Here is a 21,285-nt window from a genome sequence, read left to right as displayed (position 1 = left end):
ATTAGGAAAAATTCCTTCATGGGAAGGGTTTTCCAGCCCTGGAATGGACTGCCCAGGGCAGTGGTAGAGTGGCTAATCCTGAAGGGATTTAAAAGCTGTGTGGATGTGGCACTTGGGGACATGGGTTAGTGGTGGCCTGAGTAGACCTGCGGCATGTTGGACTTGATGATCTTAGAGGGCTTTTCCCATCTCAGTGATTCCATGATTTTATTTTGGTGGGATGAATCCAATCCTAAATAATTTTAAAACAATGAAATTGATGGTGTTCCTCTCATGAAAACCACTGAATTTCTATCCCTGATGGATTTGGTGATGTAACTGCTGCCCTCACAGAGGCAGTTTGGGTTGGAAGGGACCTTACAGACAATCCCATTCCATCCCCCTGCCATTGGAAGGGACACCATCCACGATCCCTGATATCCCACATTGCTCCAAGCCCCATCCAAGCTGGCCTGGAACATTTCTAGGGACAGGGCAGCCATGGCAAACCCATGCCAGACCACCACAGGGAAGAATTTCTTCCCAATATCCCATCTAAACACAGCCTGTGCCAGTGTGAAGCCATTCCATCTTGTCCTGCCTCCATGCAGGACACTCTTTGTCTCTGGAGTCCATCTCCACTCCTCCTCCTTCCTCTATATATTGTGCCTTATATGATTTAAATAGCTCACTTCTGTGAGAGAATTATGACTAAAAATATTCTTATATGTCTAAAGGAAACCCTACAAGCAGAATTGGCAATGTCTCTATCCTCCAGTGTTAGTGGGTGAACTGGGGACACTTAGTGCATGTGCCTCTGCCATCTGCTGTCACAGCACAGGAAAAGCATGTTAGAGAGGGAGACAAGCCTCACCCTGGATTCATTCATTTATTTGAAAATTATGATCTCACACGAGTGAAAGTGTTTAGGAAGTTTGGGGTTATCAGCATGGATTTTTAATATGAAGAGTAATATGTGTATAGAAATGTATTTGTACATAATTGGAAGTCTGTGGGCTTTAGCCACCGAGTCATTATTGTGTAGGAGTGGAGCAGGAACGTGACTCCAGGTGTAACTCTGGGTGTAACTCCAGGGTCCTGCCAACCCAGCCTGTGTCAGAAGGTTCTGCAATGCCTCCAGAGTCTCCACATGGATTCCTTCACCTCGCTGCTCCTCAGGGTGTAGATGAGGGGGTTCATCATGGGTGACAAGATGGTGTAGATGACAGAGACGTACTTGCTGGTGGGCAAGGTCCCAGCGGGCCGCAGGTAGGTGAAGATGCAGGGCATGAAGAGCAGGGTGATGGCCATCACGTGTGAGGCACATGTGGACAGAGCCTTCCAGTTCCCCTGGGAGATGCGGGCCCGGACCTTGGCCAGGATGAGGGCGTAGGAGGCCACCAGCACCAGGAAGCAGCCCAGGGAGATGAGGCCGCTGTTGGAGGCCATGAGCCACTCGGTGAGGGCGGTGTCGGCGCAGGCCAGGCGGATGACGGGCGGCATGTCACAGAAGTAGCTGTGGATGGTGTTGGGGCCGCAGAAGGGCAGCTGCAGCATGAGCACAGTCTGGACAAAGGAGTGGATAAAGCCCCCAGCCCAGCAGGCCGCGACCAGTGCCCAGCAGGCCCTGCGGGCCATGATGGCTGTGTAGTGCAGGGGCCTGCAGATGGCCGTGTAGCGGTCGAACGCCATCACCGTCAGGAGGAACATCTCTGAGGAGCCCACAAAGTGCAGGAAAAACAGCTGGGCCATGCAGCCCTCAAAGGCAATGGCCTTGTGCCCTGAGAGCAGGGCCACCAGCACCCTGGGGGTAGTGACAGAGGTGCAGCAGATATCGATGAAGGAAAGATTGCAGAGGAGGAAGTACATGGGTGAGGAGAGCTTGGGGTCAGTCCTGACTGTCACGATGATGAGGAGGTTGCCCAGCAGGACCATGATGTAGGCCAGGAGGAAGAACATGAAGAAGAGGAGTTGCAGCTCCCGAGTGTCGGAGAGCCCCAGGAGGATGAATTCAGTCACCCGGGAGGAGTTGTCCTGTGCCATCGCTGCAGCTCAGGCTGCCATGGCACAGGTCGGGGGGTGGCCAGGAAGGAAAGGGAATGTGCAACAGCTCCAAGGCTCATGGATGGTGTGAGCAGGATGCATTTGCTGCTGCAAAAAGCACAGTGTCATGTCACAAATGACAGAAAGCACAGTTTGTACTCACCCCCTATTCTGCCCATACTCAGGTGTAGCCTGCCCTTCCACACTGACCTTCTCCCCTGAACTCACTCTGACCACTATTTTCCTGCATCATATTTGGTGTGCTCGCATTCTGTGAGGGAGAAATCACTGAATTAAAGTATTGTTAAAGTTGGAAAAGCTCCCATTTAGTCCAATTCTCCACCCAACACTGCCAAGCCCTCCACTAAACCATGTCTCCAAGTGCTACATCCATACTGCTTTTAAATCCCTTCAGGAATGCTGATTCCAGCACATCCTGCTGTCAGATAACAAGAGCCATGAATGCTGGGAAAATGCTGTGCTGTCCTTTTGCCTGCTGGAAATTTGAAGTGACTACAAGCAAATGCTGCCATTCTCAGGCATGAGCTGTTCCGTGTTCTGATCCTAATGACACTCCTCTAAACTAAGGAAAGGGCTCTCCCGTTAACTTATTCAGACTAAAACTGGGAATACATGCACAGAAACCAGATCTGGGAAATCCCTCACTGGAGAAACTGGGATTTCTAACACAGCAGAAGGTTCAAAACCCTGCATGGTTTCTCTACCTTTACAGTTTTAAAATTAATTTTGCAAGTTTTGCAGTAAACAAATACATTCACTGTCCTGTGGAGGTTACAGTGGTAAGCAGCAGAGGAATGCACTTGTCCATTTAAAATCCCTCCAGGAAATTCCTTCACTGCTTATTTCTGCTGAGGAGTTTATATCTGAGCAAGCAGGAGTCAACAAGTAAGAAACCAGATGTCTATGATAGTATAAGCATTGAATAAAGCTGCCTTAAAAGATCTAAAAGGCCAAATCATTAGACAGGGGACATTAACAGGACACAGACATTGTCCTCTGGTATGTTGAATATCCACTGTATTTCTTCTGCTGTCTTTTTGGGACAATTTCAGTTTAAAGCCAATGCTTCCCTGAAGGAGTGGCAGTGAAATCCAAGCCAGAATATGTCACGGACATGTGTAATAACAAGGTCTGGTTATTTAGCTGAGGAGGGTGGTAGAAATAATACCCAGGTCCTGGCTGTGGTGTGAAACACCCCATAATTACACCTGTGGTGACACTAGACTACTGACAGAGATGTTTCTGATTTACTTACAAACACCCACAAATCCACCCTTACAGCATTCTCACGCAGAACACCAGGATCACTAGTGTGTGATATTCCTGAAAGTGCTCAAGACCAAGCTGGACAGGGCTTGGAGCAACCAGAGCAATCCCCTTGTTGCAGGGGATCAGAACAAGATGAGCTTTAAGGTGCCTCCCAGCCCAAACCATTCTGGGATTCTAAATCTGCAACTGATTTTTTAATGTTTTTTTATTCTAAGTCATAAAATAGATCTCCCAAAAGTCACTCACCAGCAATGCTGCTTTGCAAAGGCAGGATTTCAGTGGGCCCCGAGCAAAACAAAGGAACAATCCCAGAACACTTCCACAGAGCTCACTTGCTGTCGCTCCTCTGACGACCTCCTCAGACCACTTCAGGGGGTTCCATCCGAAACTCTCTGCAAGATGCTGCTTGGAAGTTATGGAAGCAGCTCTGTATCTCTGTCAACTCTAAGCCCTGAAAAGAACAGCTCAACCTTCTGTACTTCCCATTATGCAAAAAAAAACCAAAACCCCAAACCTACCAAATCAAAAAGCAAACTCCAGGTGCATCTTCAAGTGCAATTATTTCTCTAGCAGAAATAGTTCATGTACATCACACCACAATGCACAAGGCTATCAGGAGTAATGAGATCTCAGAGGCAAAGGGAGTTTTGTCAGAAATCATCAGTGGCAAGGGACTAAATTGTTCCTTGGGTAGTTATTACTTTAATCCCTGGAGAGAGACATCAGATAAAGATGTCTCTTACTTAGGACATTTATATAAATTCATGTAAATGGATACAAATTTTGCTTTCTGTCCTAAGCCTGTCTGTTTCATCTACAATCTTATTTCTTACTAACTTACACATTGACAGCACAAAGCAAAAATATCACTGATGTTATCCCTTAGACACCTGACTTAGAACTTTAAAACAAGAAGTGACTCAGGAAATCATTGAAAGAAATGCACAAAGATTTGTGGTGAGCCTTCCTTGCTCAGCAAGTATTTTTACTGACACAATAAAGCGCAGAAGCAACTTTTGAGCTCAAGTATGAAATTCTTGTCAGAATTCTTTGCCAAGTGTAGAGGAGCCTGACACAGTTTCCAGTGACACCTTCCACAAGCTACGGGTGAATATTTGCTCAGAATCACCCAGAAGTGAAACCTCTAAAAAGCCCCACTGTTGCTCACCTCCAAAGCATTTAAAAATACATTCATTTTTTTTTTCTGCTGTCTTGGGCAGAGACAGGTGAAGTAGATAGAATTATAGGAGAATGATGGAATTGCAGAATAGCTGTTTGGGGCAGACGGGACTTTAAAGACCATTTAATTCCAAACCTCTACCAAGGGCAGGGATACCTTCCACTATCCCTGATATACTACACTGCACAATGCCCCATTCAACCTGGCCTGTAGCATTTCTAGGGACAGGACTGCCATGGGGAACCCATGCCAGACCACCACAGGGAAGAATTTCTTCCCAATATCCCATCTAAACACAGCCTGTGCCAGTGTGAAGCCATTCCCTCTTGTCCAACCTACATTCAGGACACTCTTTGTCTCTGGGGTCCATCTCCACTCCTCCTCCTTCCTCTATATATTGTGCCTTATATGATTTAAGTAGCTCACTTCTGTGAGAGAATTATGACTAAAAATATTCTTATATGTCTAAAGGAAACCCTACAAGCAGAATCTGCACTGTCTCTATCTTCCAGTGTTAGTGGGTGAACTGGGGACACTTAGTGCATGTGCCTCTGCCATCTGCTGTCACAGCACAGGAAAAGCATGTTAGAGAGGGAGACAAGCCTCACCCTGGATTCATTCATTTATTTGAAAATTATGATCTCACACGAGTGAAAGTGTTTAGGAAGTTTGGGGTTATCAGCATGGATTTTTAATATGAAGAGTAATATGTGTATAGAAATGTATTTGTACATAATTGGAAGTCTGTGGGCTTTAGCCACTGAGTCATTATTGTGTAGGAGTAGAGCAGGAACGTGACTCCAGGTGTAACTCTGGGTGTAACTCCAGGGTCCTGCCAACCCAGCCTGTGTCAGAAGGTTCTGCAATGCCTCCAGAGTCTCCACATGGATTCCTTCACCTCGCTGCTCCTCAGGGTGTAGATGAGGGGGTTCATCATGGGTGACAAGATGGTGTAGATGACAGAGACGTACTTGCTGGTGGGCAAGGTCCCAGCGGGCCGCAGGTAGGTGAAGATGCAGGGCATGAAGAGCAGGGTGATGGCCATCACGTGTGAGGCACATGTGGACAGAGCCTTCCAGTTCCCCTGGGAGATGCGGGCCCGGACCTTGGCCAGGATGAGGGCGTAGGAGGCCACCAGCACCAGGAAGCAGCCCAGGGAGATGAGGCCGCTGTTGGAGGCCATGAGCCACTCGGTGAGGGCGGTGTCGGCGCAGGCCAGGCGGATGACGGGCGGCATGTCACAGAAGTAGCTGTGGATGGTGTTGGGGCCGCAGAAGGGCAGCTGCAGCATGAGCACAGTCTGGACAAAGGAGTGGATAAAGCCCCCGGCCCAGCAGGCCGTGACCAGTGCCCAGCAGGCCCTGCGGGCCATGATGGCTGTGTAGTGCAGGGGCCTGCAGATGGCCGTGTAGCGGTCGAACGCCATCACCGTCAGGAGGAACATCTCTGAGGAGCCCACAAAGTGCAGGAAAAACAGCTGGGCCATGCAGCCCTCAAAGGCAATGGCCTTGTGCCCTGAGAGCAGGGCCACCAGCACCCTGGGGGCAGTAATAGAAGTGTAGCAGATATCGATGAAAGACAGATTGCAGAGGAGGAAGTACATGGGTGAGGAGAGCTTGGGGTCAGTCCTGACTGTCACGATGATGAGGAGGTTGCCCAGCAGGACCATGATGTAGGCCAGGAGGAAGAACATGAAGAAGAGGAGTTGCAGCTCCCGAGTGTCGGAGAGCCCCAGGAGGATGAATTCAGTCACCCGGGAGGAGTTGTCCTGTGCCATCGCTGCAGCTCAGGCTGCCATGGCACAGGTCGGGGGGTGGCCAGGAAGGAAAGGGAATGTGCAACAGCTCCAAGGCTCATGGATGGTGTGAGCAGGATGCATTTGCTGCTGCAAAAAGCACAGTGTCATGTCACAAATGACAGAAAGCACAGTTTGTACTCACCCCCTATTCTGCCCCTACTCAGGTCTCCTGCCTACCCTTCCACACTGACCTTCTCCCCTGAACTCACTCTGACCACTATTTTCCTGCATCATGGTGGGTGTGCTCGCATTCTGTGAAAGAGAAATCACGGAATTATAGAATTGATAAAGTTGGAAAAGCCCCCATTGTGTCCAATTCTCCCCCGACCACTGCCAAGCCCTCCACTAAACCATGTCCCCATGTGCTACACCCATACTGCTTTTAAATCCCTTCAGAAATGTTGATTCCAGCACATCCTGCTGTCAGATAACAAGAGCCATGAATGCTGGAACATTGCTGTGCTGTCCTTTTGCCTGCTGGAAATTTGTAGTGACTACAAGGAAATGCTGCCATTTTCCGGCATGAGCTGTTCCATGTTCTGATCCTAATGACACTCCTCTAAACTAAGGAAAGGGCCCTCCAGTTAGTTTAGCCTCTCTGAAACTGGGAATACGTGCACAGAAACCGGATCTGGGAAATCCCTCACTGGAGAAACTGGGATTTCTAACACAGCAGAAGGTTCAAAACCCTGCATGGCTTCTCTACCTTTACAGTTTTAAAATTAATTTTGCAAGTTTTCAGTAGACAACTACACTCACTGTTCTGTGGAGGTTGCAGTGGGAGCAGTAGAGGAATTCGCTTGTCCATTTAAAATCCCTCCAGGAAATTCCTTCACTGCTCATTTCGGCTGAAGAGTTTATATCTGAGCAAGCAGGAGTCAACAAGTAAGAAACCAGATATTTATGATGCTAACAGCATTGAATAAAGCTGCATTAAAAGATCTAAAAGGCCAAATCAGTAGACAGGGGACATTAACAGGACACAGACATTGTCCTCTGGTATGTTGAATATCCACTGTATTTCTTCTGCTGTCTTTTTGGGACAATTTCAGTTTAAAGCCAATGCTTCCCTGAAGGAGTGGCAGTGAAATCCAAGCCAGAATATGTCACAGACATGTGTAATAACAAGGTCTGGTTATTTAGCTGAGGAGGGTGGTAGAAATAATACCCAGGTCCTGGCTGTGGTGTGAAACACCCCATAATTACACCTGTGGTGACACTAGACTACTGACAGAGATGTTTCTGCTTTATTGACAAACACCCACAAATCCACCCTTACAGCATTCCCATGCAGAACACCAGCATCACTAGTGTATGATATTCCTGAAAGTGCTCAAGACCAAGCTGGACAGGGCTTGGAGCAACCAGAGCAATCCCCTTGTTGCAGGGGATCAGAACAAGATGAGCTTTAAGGTGCCTCCCAGCCCAAACCATTCTGGGATTCTAAATCTGCAACTGATTTTTTAATGTTTTTTTATTCTAAGTCATAAAATAGATCTCCCAAAAGTCACTCACCAGCAATGCTGCTTTGCAGAGGCAGGATTTCAGTGGGCCCCGAGCAAAACAAAGGAACAATCCCAGAACACTTCCACAGAGCTCACTTGCTGTCGCTCCTCTGACGACCTCCCCAAACCACTTCAGGGGGTTCCATCAGAACCTCTCAGTTCCATCCGAAACTCTCTGCAAGGTGCTGCTTGGAAGTTATGGAAGCAGCTCTGTATCTCTGTCAACTCTAAGCCCTGAAAAGAACAGCCCAACCTTCTGTACTTCCCATTATGCAAAAAAAAAACCCCCAAAAACCCCCAACCAATCAAAAAAGCAACCTCCAGGAGTACCTTCAGGTGCAATTATTCCTTTAGCAGAAATAGTTCTGGTACAATCACACCACAAGGCACAAGGCTATCAGGAGTAATGAGATCTCAGAGGCAAAGGGAGTTTTGTCAGAAATCATCAGTGGCAAGGGACTAAATTGTTCCTTTGGTAGTTATTACTTTAATCCCTGGAGAGAGACATCGGATAAAGATGTCTCTTACTTAGGACATTATATAAATTCATGTAAATGGATACAAATTTTGCTTTCTGTCCTAAGCCTGTCTGTCTCATCTACAATCTTATTTCTTACTAACTTACATGTTGACAGCACAAAGCAAAATATCACTGATGTCATCCCTCAGACACCTGATTTAAAACTTTAAAACAAGAAGTAGGTTGGAAATCATTTCAAAAAATGCACAAAGATTTGTGGTGAACCTTCCTTGCTCAGCAGGTATTTTTACTGACACAGTAAAATGCAGGAGGAACTTTTGAGCTCAAGTATGAAATTCTTGTCAGAATTCTTTGCCAAGTGTAGAGGAGCCCGACACAGTTTCCAGTGACACCTTCCATAAGCTATGGGTGAATATTTCCTCAGAATCACCCAGAAGTGAGACCTCCAAAAGACCCCACTGTTTTTCATCTCTATAACATTTTAAACTACATTTATTTTATTTCCTGGTCTCTTGGTCAGAGACAGGTGAAGTAGATAGAATTATAGGAGAATGATGGATTATAGAATAGCTGTTCGGGTTGGAAGGGACTTAAAAAACCATCTCATTCCAATCCTCTGCCATGGGCAAAGACACCTTCCACCAGACCCAGTTTCCTCAGGGCCCATCCAGCCTGACATGGAACAGGGCAGAAAAGATTTGCTGAAGTGGGAGACTAAGGAGAGAAGTTTCCCTTCCTGTTCCTTCATCAGGAAACCACCCAATTAGCTCTTGATATCACGGGGTTTTTTGGTTTTTTTGTTTCTTATGGGGTGCTCCATCTGGACAATATTTTCAGTATTTTTAACAGTATTTAAGCCCTGATGTTGCAGCTGCTCAGGAGGCCTTGGCATGGGCCTTTGCTCGTTGACAAGGAATAGGACGGGAGTGCCAGAGTTCCCAATGTCTTTTCCACCATAAAAATAACTTCTAGTGCCTTTCTAATTCCAGGAGGATTAGACCAATAGGCAGTTTTTCTTTGAAAGGCCTATTTTGGGGCATTGTCACAGAAGAAATTACAGCAAAACCTGCTTGATTTTCTCCGATTTTTTGGGAACATGATCACAGCTCTACCCCTTCCCATTTTCACTTCCTAATTTCCTCCTGCATAATTTCCTCATGGCTCCCTTCACCTCCCCATCCCAGAGGGTGTAGATGAGGAGGTTGAACATGGGTGTGATGAGGAGGTTGAACATGGGTGTGATGAGCATTTAGAACGCGGCCACACTCCTGTCCTCAGACAAGCCACCGGATGGGCAAATGTAAACAAACGTGCTGGGCCCAAGGCACAGGATCACCACAGTGATGTTGGACCTGCACGTGGACAGGGCCTTGTGCCATCTCGCCAGCCTTGTGCCACCTCAGGGAAGCCAGGATGCCCATGTAGGACATGACCAGGACAAGGAGGCAGCTCAGGGATATCACCCCGCTGTTGGCCACTGCGGCCAGGCCCTTGGCGTGTGTGTTGGCGTGGGCCAGGGGGAGCAGGGGGTCGACATCACAGAAATAGTGGATGACTTTGTTGGGGCCATATAAAGGGAGCAGGGAAGGGTGGGAAAGGTCTCGAGGGTGGAATGCAGGAAGACCCCCACCCAGAGGACCCCCACCATGCAGCCGCAGACTGTGGGACGTGAGTGCAGGGTAGCACAGGGGCTGGCAGACGGCCATGCAATGGTTGTAGGCCATGCCTGTCAGGATGAAAACCTCTGTGCAGCCAAACAAAATGAAGCCCCAAAGAGCTGCCCTATGCAACCTGCAAAGGAGATGGTGTTATTTTCCACCAGGAAGCCAGAAATCATTTGGGGAGCTGTGACAGAGGAGTAACAATAACTTACAAAGGAAAGGTGGCAGGGGAAGAAGTACATGGGGGAGTTCAGGTGCCGGCTGCTCGTCACAGTGACAACTGTGAGATTTCCTGCCACTGTGAGTGTGTAGAAAAGCAGGAACACCACAAAATACATTTTTTGCATCCCTTGGTTCTCTGAGAGGCCCAGGAGGATTAATTCCTTCATGGTGCTGGAGTTTTCCGTGCCAGTCTAGTGGGCAATGTGCAGTGCAGAGCCTGGAAATGTGGAAGGATAAAGACAAAATGATTCATCAGTTTTTTCATTCTTAAAATTTAATTCTTTATCAGAAGTGCATTCTCTCTAAGAAATACATAAGTTTAGAATTAAGTTTATCAAATTCTTTTAAAATTTGTTTTGGTTTTTGTTTGTTTTTTCATTGTTCTTCCCCCTCTACATATTTAATTTGCCTTATATGTGACACAGCCATAGAATCATAGACTCCTGGAATCGTTTGGGTTGGAAGGGACCTTAGAGACCATCTAGTTCCAACCCCACTTCCATGGGCAGGGATGCCACTCACTGGATCCGTTTGGGATTGGATCCATCTGATCCAGGCTCCAATTTTATGATTTTAAGATAGAGCAAGATCAGAAAGTCCTGTAGAGGCAAAAAACTGATCAAGCACCCACAGGAAATGCTGAAATGTAGAAAAAACAAAATTTTCAAACTTGAAAAAGTGAAGCCTAAAGAGGAAGTTGGGAAAGTTTCTGACTTCTCCTGTGCTTGCACTTTTACTGACAGGAGGTAAAACATACTCAAGAAAGGGGATAAAAGGGAGATCTTACCTTTAAAATTAGCTTTTCAGCCACTGACCAGAGGTACATGATATAGTGTAATCAGTTGGGATATGAAATAAATACAATGTGGATTGTTATAATTAAAAAGAAAATAATAAGGAATTGCACAATCCTCTTATTTGCAAGGGTTTTCACCTAAAATCTCGGGTGGTTAATTGAAGAAGAATTCAATAACCTGATTTAGGACTGCAAAACCAGTTCTGCACATGGTTACAGCCAAAGAGAGCCAGAGATGGTTGACAATTTCAGGGGAAATTTCTTTTTGTATTTTCACCTTTTTCAAGAGGAAGGGCAGGGAGGAAAAAGAGGAAAGGAAATCAGGAAAAGGAAAGAAAAGAGGAAAGGGAAAAGATTCTGGAAAACTTATCTTCTCTGTGCTTGGAGATCTAATTTTTGTGTAAGAGCTGTAAGATTTTATGTCCCCAACATCTCCTTTTCCTGGTAGAGGTTTTAAAGAACATAGAACAGCTTCTGAAAAGCTTCTAACACTTGCTTAGGAGGTGCCTTTTTTAATCCCACCTCATTTAATTCCTTGCTTTCCTTTATCACCAAGTGTATCCTGGCTTTTCCTGCCCATATTAGAGCTGCTTGGAGGGAGCATGAGCGCTGAAGAGTGCACTCACAGCCCAGCAAGCAGAGATAAAAAAACTGTTTAAGTAACTTTCCTCAAACCTCTCCAAGGAAATCTCCCTCTTCCAGGGCTTAATTCCCTGTTTACACAGACCTACTCCACCCTCTCTAAGGAAATCTCCCAGCTCAAGGGCTCTTGGGGCTGGAGGAGGGAGGTGTGAATGCTCAGGGGTGGGAAGGAGAAGAAATTAATCCCATCCTTCCAGGGGAAGTTTAGATTGCATTTTAGGAAAAATTTCTTCACTCAGAGGGTGGTGCAGCCCTGGCACAGTTTACCAAGAGCAGTGGGGCAGTCACCATCAGTCTGGAGGGATTTAAAACCTGTGGATGTGGCACTTAGGGACACACAGTAGTGGTGGCACTGCTGGGAAGTGCTTGGACTCGATGGCCTTGGAGGGCTTCTCCAACCTTAACAATTCCATGATTCTTGGAAATAACAGCCAGTAGATTAGCTGAATATTAAACTGGGCAAGCATGTGATGTGCCTGGTCAAGTTAACATTCCCAGACTCTGACATTAATCCATGCTTTGTTATTACAGCGACCTGAGGAGGTCACTTGGGGAGAGAAGGACGAGAATCTTGTTTCTTGATCAGAAGGCTGGATTTATTGATATATGATATATAATACATTATAACTATACTAATAGGAATAAAGAGAGAAGTTGCAGAGGCTGCCAAGCTAAGCTAAGAATAGAAAGACTCTAAAAACAAGAGAATTCTCTGTCCCTGTGTTCCAGAGAGCTTGCCCTGTGATTGGCGCTTAATGGTACACATGGAACACGAACCAATCACAGGTGCATCCTATTGCATTTCACAGCAGCTGATAACAATTGTTTACATTCTCCTCTGGGGCCTCTGCTTCCCAGAAGATGCAGAATCCCAAAGAAATGATTTCTGTGAAAAAATGTCTGCGACACTTTGTGTGTTTCCCAAACCTTAGATCCACAGCTTAGGCTTTATGGCACTGTGAGTAATAATAAAATTGTGAGGATTTTTAAATCATTGTGTATCCCAATAAAGCTCCACAAGCCCTCATGAAAAAAATAAATAATCTGAAAGGTTTCTAGTAGTAAGTAGAAGTAGAGAAGAGAGTGGCTTGGGTCACTTCTTGATGACCCTCCAAGTCCCTATTTTCCATGAAAATTCATCACTGGTAGCCCAGGGAGTAAGGCCTTTTGCAAGAACTTGCAATGTTTCAGCAAAGGTTAGTAAAGTAGAGTAAGCTAAAAAAAAAATCCTTATTTTACAAGTTGGGAAACTAAGGGAGGAAAGGAAGTCAGCTCTTGTACATCTGTGAAAGTCAGTTGAGTTGAGCCAGTCCAGGCTTTCCTCTGCAAAGAAATGGACCTAGTCACCTAATCAGTAAGAGGAAATGGCTTTAAATGACAGAAGGTGGATTTAGATAGGATATTGGGAATAAATTCTTCCCTGCGAGGGTGCTGAGGCCCTGGCACAGGTTGCCCAGAGAAGCTGTGGCTGCCCCATCCCTGGAAGTGTTCGAGGACAGTTTGGAGCACTCTGGGATAGTGGAAGGTGTCCCTGCCCATGGCTGGGGGTGGAACTGGATGACCTTTAAATTCCCTTCCAACTCAAACCATACCAGAATTTGATGAATTTGTGTATTACTGCAATTCCAACTCATCACTGCTCTGAAGTGTACTGTGTATTTTCAGCTTGAGATTTAGGTGCATCAATAAATAGTTTCATCCACTGCCCATCCCTCTGTTTGTTTTGCTGACATTTACTGAAATTCAGAATGGTTCAATAACAACAAAGGCATTTTAATGTCTCCCAACATGGAATGCCAGCAATCCATGCAGAGAAAATGGAAAACCTCAAATTAATGAGGAGATTAAATCCTGCTCTGGATAAAAATAGTCTTTTAATTTAGATATCATTTTGTGCCATAGCCTGGAGTCCTGGCCAGGTTAATGAGGGTTGCCAGTAACCACTATAGGAAATAGGATTGGGTAAGAAAGTAAAAACAGTCTTATACAATCTTTGGGAAAGGAAGAGGAAGAACAGATGACAACAGAAGATGTACAAATGCATTTCTGACCTGCTAAGCAAATTTGGGCTGGATCTGCCCATTCCTGTGCCCACTGACACACATGGCAGCGATTTGGGTGGTGTCCCACTCCTGTCCCTTTACTTCCCTGGCCCAAGGGACCAAGGGACAAAATAGTTCCCTGTAAGGATGTCAGGAAAGGAGAAAAGTGTTTTCTCTGTTTCCACACCCTTTGGATTGGGGTGGCTCATGGACATGGAGTGTGCATGGACAGGATTGGGATGTTGTGGGTGGGTGGTGGTGGGTTCTGTCTGCTTAGGAGACACAAGGTGAGGAAGAACCTGAAGCTCTGTTTGAGGGGAAGCTGTGAAACTGGAAGTGAAAGGCATGGGGCTGGAGGGATTTTGTGAAATCTGAAGTGGCTGAGGTGTTGAAGGACTGTGCTGAAAGTCTGTGGGGTGTGAAGGTGCCCTGAAAGAGCTCCTGACCCCAGAGCTCCATGCTGAGGGCAGCATAAGCAGGGTTTGGGCATCTGGAACTGCTGAGGTGGAAAGCTTGGGGGCACGGTTGGATGAAGCAGTAGAGATCCCATAAGGTGCTGAACTGTGCTGGGAGAGGACCCACTGTGGTGGCAGGTGTGTGACAACTGGGCAGGGACAGGAAGGAATGAGAAGTACTGAGGGAGGTTGTGAAACCTCCACCAAAGATGTTATGGGAGAAAACTTAAAATTTCTCTACCTGAGCAGCACTAAAATCTCATCTTCAGGGGCTGTGAAACCAGGGCATCTCAGGGCCTCAAGTAGGACACAACACCAGTGCAAAGTCTGTATGGACAGTTCTTGCAGGAATGGCTGAAGAAGGGAGAAGTAGTAAAAAAAATAATGTTTCCGTGACACTGCAAAGTGGGGAGGGGGAAGTGGTTCAAATCTGAGTGATCATACCCGCACAGGGGAGGTATTTCCCCCATGAGTGATTGGCTGCCTGGAGGGTCACGCTGAAAACACCATGGCTTTTTAAACAGTGCTGCCCAGCCCAGCACTGCAGCATGACACAAGGACTCGAGCTGCCCCCCATATCACACCATCCAGGGGACAACATTGCCGGGCACAGGCGCTGAAATTCCCAGGAACGCAAAAAAGGTGAGAAATTCTGATGTGGGTCTTTGACGTTGCACTCTGATGGGTTGTCAGGCTTTGGGGAAGGGAGGAGAAACAAAAACAATGGAGGAAAAAAGATCAAAAATTTACTTCCTTTGCTGGACAGAAATTTGTTGTAGGTCAGGAATTGATGATAATAATTTTCAATATAAGGAGAGCTTCATTCCAGGAACTCTTGTCCCTGTACAAGTGCTCTTGAACTGCTCTAAATGTACCTCTGTAATATAAAAAGTCATTACTCAGATACCTGGCATTACAACACCAGAACTTTCTGTCCACTGTCTGAGACACCTTTGTGGGGTCAGGGTTGTTCTGCCTCAGGAACTACAGGCAGGATTTGCAGGCAAATCACATGGAGGATGTTTAATCTCAAGGGAGAAAAAGATCACCTGGACTCAGGCTGCTGCTGTTTGAGGAGAGTTTTCACTTATTAGTTACATAAGGAAGTGGGATCATGTCTTGAATCTGTCTTGGAAACAGGAATTCAGTCTTTCCAAGGGACTATGATAAATAAATGAGAACCATGAGTGACTTTTGCAGTGTTCTTCTCCATGGTCTACAGAAGCAAGATAAGGATCTCATCACTTCTATTGCAGCAGAAGGCAAAACTGTCGATGTTTTCTCATTTACCCATTGCAGCCATTTCTGTTCCTGGCAGTCTTTATGCACATACAGCACCTTCCAGTGCCTAAAGGTGCTCCAAGACAGCTGGAGAGGGACTTTGGAGAAGGGCCCGGAGTGACAGGAATTATTTTGAACTGGAAGATGGTGGATTTGAATTAGGTCTTGGGAGGAAATTCTTCCCTGTGAGGGTGATGAGGCACAGGTTGCCCAGAGGAGCTGTGGCTGCCTTATTCCTGAAAGTGTCCAAAGCCAGGTTGGCAGGGATTTGGAGCAACCTGGTCTGTGGAAGGTGTCCCTGGCTGTGGCAGGAGGTTGGAACAAGATGAGCTTCAAGATCCCTCCCAACCCAAACCATTCCATGATTCCATGACATGATCAATGGCACAAAGCCATTTAACATTGGGAATTGCCACCTGTCATCCCTTGAATCCCCAGTGGGGAGAGATGCACCTGTGGAGGCATCAGTGGGCTGAGACAGAACTTAGGTGACACTTAAATGTTCACACTCTCTTCAGATCGAGTGGAAATTTGGTTGCACAGAAGCCAGGAAACCACTTAACCACCGGGCCTTCCTCTGTTCTCGCAGCAGAAAAGCTGCACAGAACTCGAGGCTGTTTCTGCTAATTTCTGCAAAAACGTGATCATTTGTGGCCACCCCTGGAGCAGGCTGTGAACAGCCACAGGGCTGCTCTCCACAGTGTTCATGCTAGAAGTGCTCAAGGTGCTACAAGAGCTGAGGATGGGGCCATCCAGCTCTGCACTGCCAGAAGTTCCCTGGCTTCAATCAAGGAAATCATAGAATCCTCAAATAATTTGGGCTGAGAGGGACCTTAAAGCCCATCCAGTCCCACCCCCTGCCATGGGCAGGGACACCTTCCACTAGCCCAGGTTGCTCCAAGCCCCATCCAACTTGGCCTTGAAATTCCCTGCACCACACACTTCTTTTCCCTCTGTCCATGAGGTCAGTGTGCCTGGGGTGCTGGAATGGAACAGCAGCGATTCAGTCTGTCACGTTCTGGGTGCTTTTGGAAGTCTGTCTCCATGTGTGCTGCTGCACCGCAAAGAGAGAACAGAGGATTCATGCTGCCTACATGGTTCAGTGATTCACATCTTCCCAGAAAACCTCATTTTTTGTTCCTATCCTCTTTTTAACTTCTCTGCCTTCCATGTCCAAAATAACAGCTGGTTAGGAGACAGCAGAAGAGCCAGTGTATTTGTTCTCATCAGACCATAAAAAAGGTGTTAAACCTATTTTTTTCACCCCCAAGATTTTCAATCAGATCTTAGTACCACAGGGAAGGAAATAATAAGTTAACTCATGGAGTGGTGTGGAAAAGCTATCAGAGCCACAGCTCCCATGTCCTGTGAGGACAAGATAATCTGTGGTTTCTTACATGTGGTTCTTGCAGTTTCTGAGGGAGAAGCTGAGGGCTCTGCCAAACCAAAATGTTTATTTGTTACTGTACATGGGACCAAGGAGAACCACATCAAATGGCACCATATTAAAACAGAAATCACTCATTAATATAAAAAACTACCAATTGTTCTCATGGAATCACAGAATTCCTGAGTGGTTTGGGCTGGAAGGGACCTTAAAGATCATCCAGTTCCAATCCCCTGCAATGGGCAGAGACACCTTCCACTATCCCAGTTTGCTCCAGCCTGGCTTTGGACACCTCCACAGATGGGGCAGCCACAGTTTCTCTAGGTAACCTGTGCCAGAGCTTCACCACCCTCACAAGGAAGAATTTATTCCCAGTCTCCCATCTAAACCCACACTCTGTCAGTGTGAAGCCTTCACCCTTTATCCTGTTACTCCAGGCTCTTGGTCCCTTCCAAACCAATTTATTTTGAAGTTCCATGAGATCAAGTTCTAGCTACAAAGCCTTGGAACAAACCAAGGAACCCCTCTAGAAAAGTCACCCTGGAGTTTCCACCTCTCCCCTCTCTGCTCCCAGGTCTGAATCACCCATCATGAGACCCTCAACCACACCAATGGTCCTTCCAACCACAGCCATCCATGCTCCTGGGACCAACCACAGCGGGGCTGTGGGACAACCCCAGCCATCCTACACTGTCCTCAAGTTCATGGAGAGCTTCTGCCTGCTGAGTGCTGCCTGTGGGATGGTGGGGAACGGCCTGGTCCTGTGGTACCTGGGCTTCCGCATCCGCAGGAACCACTTCACCGTCTACATCCTGAACCTGGCGGCTGCCGACTTCGGGTACCTGCTGTGCATCGCCGTGGAGACTGTGCAGTACCTGATGCAGTTCAACGTGGGGGTGCAGTTTGGGATCTTCCTCTTCCTGGATCTCTTCATGTACGGCACAGGCCTGTACCTGCTGACGGCCATCAGCATTGAGCGCTGCCTGTCTGTGCTGTCCCCCATCTGGTGCCGGACACACCGCCCGAAGCACCTGTCTGCCGTGGTGTCCGGCCTGCTCTGGGCCCTGTCCCTGCTCCTGAACACTCTGGGATATGTCCTGTGCACCGTTCGCCCCTCTCCCAGGGCCTGCCAGCGCCTGCTCATCGCCATCGGAGCCTTGGATTTCCTCATCTGCGCGCCCCTCATGCTGCTCTTCAGCCTCACCCTCTTCCTGCGGGTCAAGTGCAGCTCCCAGCCCTTCCAAACGGGCCGGCTTTTCACCGTCATCATGCTCACCATCCTCTTCTTCCTCATTTTCGCCGTGCCCCTCAGTGTCCTCATCCTCCTGGACTTCCTGGGCCTCAAGTTCCTGTATTCCCCAGAGATTGGCTTTGTGCTGTCCTGCGTCAACAGCACACTCAACCCCATCATTTACTTCCTGGTGGGAAGCTACAGGGATCGGAAATTCCGGCTCACCCTCAGGCTGGCATTCCAGAGGGCCTTCCAAGACTCAGCGGATGACAGAGACGAGCGGGAAACGCGGGACACAATAACCATGTCCTCCTAAAATCCTGCCTGGAATGTCTTGGCAGAACTGAAGGACTCTGAGGTACTGGGGAAGGTTCATCTCACCTGACCCTCAGTACCCTCTTTGTAGACATTTTAGGTCATAATTTTAAGTCCTTATTATTTTAAGACCCCCCCTTTGGGTCATTATTTTAAGTGCCCCATATGGCACATAAGCACCTGGAGCACAGAATTTACCTGACCTGTATTTAAGACACATTAAAAGTTCCTGTTTCTTTCTTCCAGTGACTTTTAATAATATCCATTTGATAAGACTGAAATGTCTTGGTGTCTTAATTTCATCAAAGAAATCTTGCTCAGGATAAATCCTTGTCATTCATAAGCTCATAAATTCTGTGTTGCTTTTCACTCAGATCTCTGAAAAGAAGATCAGTACCAACAATCCTCCTGTTGGAAGCAGGCATAAAATTCCTGAAGGAGAATCCATCTACCCCTCTTCACTTAGAATTCCCATCCCATGTCAGAGCACACACACAGCCTTTGGTGGCTCACAGAGCCACTCTGGGTCTCCTAATGTGAACATTTCAAGGACTGAAAAGATTCACATCCAAGTCCATTTCTTCTGTGAACCAGGGATTTTTCCACACCACAGAGCAGGAGAGGGCTCCCACTCCTTCCAATTCGCTTTAAAAATTTATTCATTGAGTTTCATCCTCGCTTGTCTTGTATTTCAAAGAAATATGTGACTGGAGATTAGTATTTTATATCATCATATTGTTGCATGTTATTTTAATTTCCTCCAGCCTTTGACAGAGTCTCTGTATTTATCTACAGCATGCATTGGGTTGTAATTTCTTCCTTTAAAAGGACACATCAGAATCCATGGCTTTAAAATCTTCTTTACAATTAGAAATAAATCTAAGGATAGTGGGGAAAATACAGGAAACAGAACAAGGTAAATAAATATCATGATTTTCAACAAATTATTTTCTAAACCAAATCCTTTGAGGGGCAAAATGGGATTATTTGTGCTATCAGACTACCTAACATTTATAAGTCAATGAGGGTAATTTTCTTTGAAAAACCTCACAAATTCATGTTCAAAATGTGATCTTTTTGATATCTCAAATGTTTTTATCATTGGGAAAACAAAATATTTTTGTATTATTAAAAAGACCAGAATTCTCTTTTTTTTTGTTTTTTCCCTCCTAAAGGGATAAAAAGTCTATTTAAAGTTGTTGTTGTTGTTGTTGTTGTTGCTATCTGATTTATCAGCTGATAAAAACACACACAATGTAAACTCAGATAAATATTTTTTTTTTAATTTAAGGCACAGGAAGAACCTTCTACTAAGTGTCTACTGAAAAAGGACAGAAAAGCCAAGTTTATTTTATAACAGCTACATCCAGATGGTTTTTGGTATAACACTGCTGTGCTTAGGTGAATAACTTTTCCTCCAATGATTCCAGAGGGAGCAGGACCAGCCCCTGTGTGACTGACCCAAATATTTATGGGGATTTAGCACATCAGGGATATCCTTCTTTATCTGTCCTCTCCAAGCAAATCCTTTGCCATTCTCAATTTTTCTTTTTTTTCTGTTTCTCTCCCATTCATTCTCTTGCTTAGTTTCCTTTTTTACTTTGTTGGATTTTTCCCTTTTTTTTTCTCTCTCTCCCCTTTTCTCCCTTTCCCCTTTCTCTCTTTTTTCTCTCCCTTTTCCCCAAATTGTAATTTTCACCCATCTCTTAGACCCTTCCATCTCAAATCTCACCAAGCCAACACCCCTTGCTCTGCCCATTTTTGCAAACTTTGCCCATTCAACAGAGTTTATTCCCTATGGATGGGGCAGCGAGGGCAGTTCCATGGAGAATAAACCCAGCTGGGGAACTGGACTGAGCCTGGCTACGCTGCTTGGAGTGCCCTTGTCTCCATACTTCTGGCTGTCTCTGAGGTGCCACATGTGCAGAAGTGCCTCACAGAGCTGTCACCTCCACCACAGTGTCCCCAGCCCCGTGGCTCCCCTCGTCACTCCCGCCTTTCTCCTCAAACACCCTCCGCAGAGCCACTCTGACCGAGCGCTGGAAGCGGCGCCGCCGGCAGCTCCCCACCAGCACGTAAATCACCGGGTTGAGGGAGCAGTTCAGCAGTGCCAGGAACAAAGAGGGGTCTTCTGGGAATAAATCACCGGAATCTGGGAGATTGATGAAAACCTCCATGCAGAAAGGGATGCCAAAGGCAAAGAACAGCAGGACGTTGAGCACGATGGCCACAAAGAGCTTCCCTGGCTGCCGCCTCCGGGAGCCACAGCGCAGCTTGAGGAACAGGAACAGGTTGGAAACCAACATCATGAGGGAAAAAGCCACGGAAATGGCCAGGGCTACACCTGCAATGACGGTCCCAGAGTCCTCAGTGTAGGTGGAGGTGAGGTAGAGGGAGGAAACAAAAGCCCCTGCCAGGGCCCAGAGGGCCCCGCTGACGGCGGCCGAGAGGTGCCGGGGGCGGTGGCAGCGGTACCAGATGGGGCACAGGACGGAGACGCAGCGCTCCACGCTGAGGGCTGCCAGCAGCCCCAGGCTGCTCAGGTCAAACACGTGGCACGGGAACCCAAGGACAAACACAAAGCGCTGATAGTGGTGAATAAAAGGAAACAAAGATGTGCAGAATGCTGCTAAGGTCAGAAAAGCCAACAGAAGCAGGAGAAACAGGAGGAGCAGGGAGAAGTCTGCAACAGCCAGATTTAGGATGTAGACAGTGAAAGGGCTCTGCTTTGTGTGCAAGCCCAGAAACCACAAGACCACCCCATTCCCTGCCAGCCCACAGAGGGAGATCCCCAGGCACACCCCTGCAAAGGCAACCAGGCTGGAGGGAATGCTGGAGCATTCAGATCTGATATATTCCTCCCAGTCCAGAGATCCATAAAGTGTATTGTTCAGGGTGAGGTTTGTTGTGCTGTTCTCCTCCATGGTGAACGATCCTGCTCCCAGCAGCTGCCTTCTTCTCCCTTTCCCACCACCTC

General features: G+C 46.9%; 5 protein-coding genes across 5 annotated transcripts; 1 reads left to right on the top strand and 4 right to left on the bottom strand.

Moving 5' to 3' along the window:
* Positions 1-1,095: 1,095 nt before the first annotated feature.
* LOC131084617 (olfactory receptor 4D5-like) lies at positions 1,096-2,043 on the bottom strand. Its single transcript, XM_058026208.1, has one exon. It carries the CDS (start codon positions 2,020-2,022, stop codon positions 1,096-1,098), a length of 927 nt encoding a protein of 308 aa, XP_057882191.1. The 5' UTR covers positions 2,023-2,043.
* Positions 2,044-5,342: 3,299 nt separating this feature from the next.
* LOC131084613 (olfactory receptor 4D5-like) lies at positions 5,343-6,290 on the bottom strand. The gene has a single exon (XM_058026203.1). It carries the CDS (start codon positions 6,267-6,269, stop codon positions 5,343-5,345), a length of 927 nt encoding a protein of 308 aa, XP_057882186.1. The 5' UTR covers positions 6,270-6,290.
* A 3,094-nt stretch (positions 6,291-9,384) lies between these two features.
* On the bottom strand, positions 9,385-10,985 carry LOC131084942 (olfactory receptor 4S1-like). Its single transcript, XM_058026699.1, is given in 6 exon segments — positions 9,385-9,628; positions 9,675-9,862; positions 9,865-9,940; positions 9,942-10,033; positions 10,036-10,350; positions 10,947-10,985. Coding segments are annotated over 6 exon segments (954 nt in total).
* A 6,367-nt stretch (positions 10,986-17,352) lies between these two features.
* LOC131085184 (proto-oncogene Mas-like) lies at positions 17,353-18,309 on the top strand. Its single transcript, XM_058027054.1, has one exon. It carries the CDS (start codon positions 17,353-17,355, stop codon positions 18,307-18,309), a length of 957 nt encoding a protein of 318 aa, XP_057883037.1.
* Positions 18,310-20,242: 1,933 nt separating this feature from the next.
* LOC131084941 (mas-related G-protein coupled receptor member H-like) lies at positions 20,243-21,232 on the bottom strand. The gene is made up of 2 exons (XM_058026698.1): positions 20,886-21,232; positions 20,243-20,846 (listed from the first exon to the last, which is right to left on the bottom strand). Exons 1-2 carry the CDS (start codon positions 21,230-21,232, stop codon positions 20,243-20,245), a joined length of 951 nt encoding a protein of 316 aa, XP_057882681.1.
* Between the last annotated feature and the right edge of the window lie 53 nt (positions 21,233-21,285).

The sequence above is a fragment of the Melospiza georgiana genome, chromosome 6 (assembly GCF_028018845.1).
Source record: "Melospiza georgiana isolate bMelGeo1 chromosome 6, bMelGeo1.pri, whole genome shotgun sequence".
NCBI classification, from domain to species: Eukaryota; Metazoa; Chordata; class Aves; order Passeriformes; family Passerellidae; genus Melospiza; species Melospiza georgiana.
Note: the sequence above shows the minus strand (reverse complement) of the source record. Positions and strands in the feature narration are given on the sequence as shown.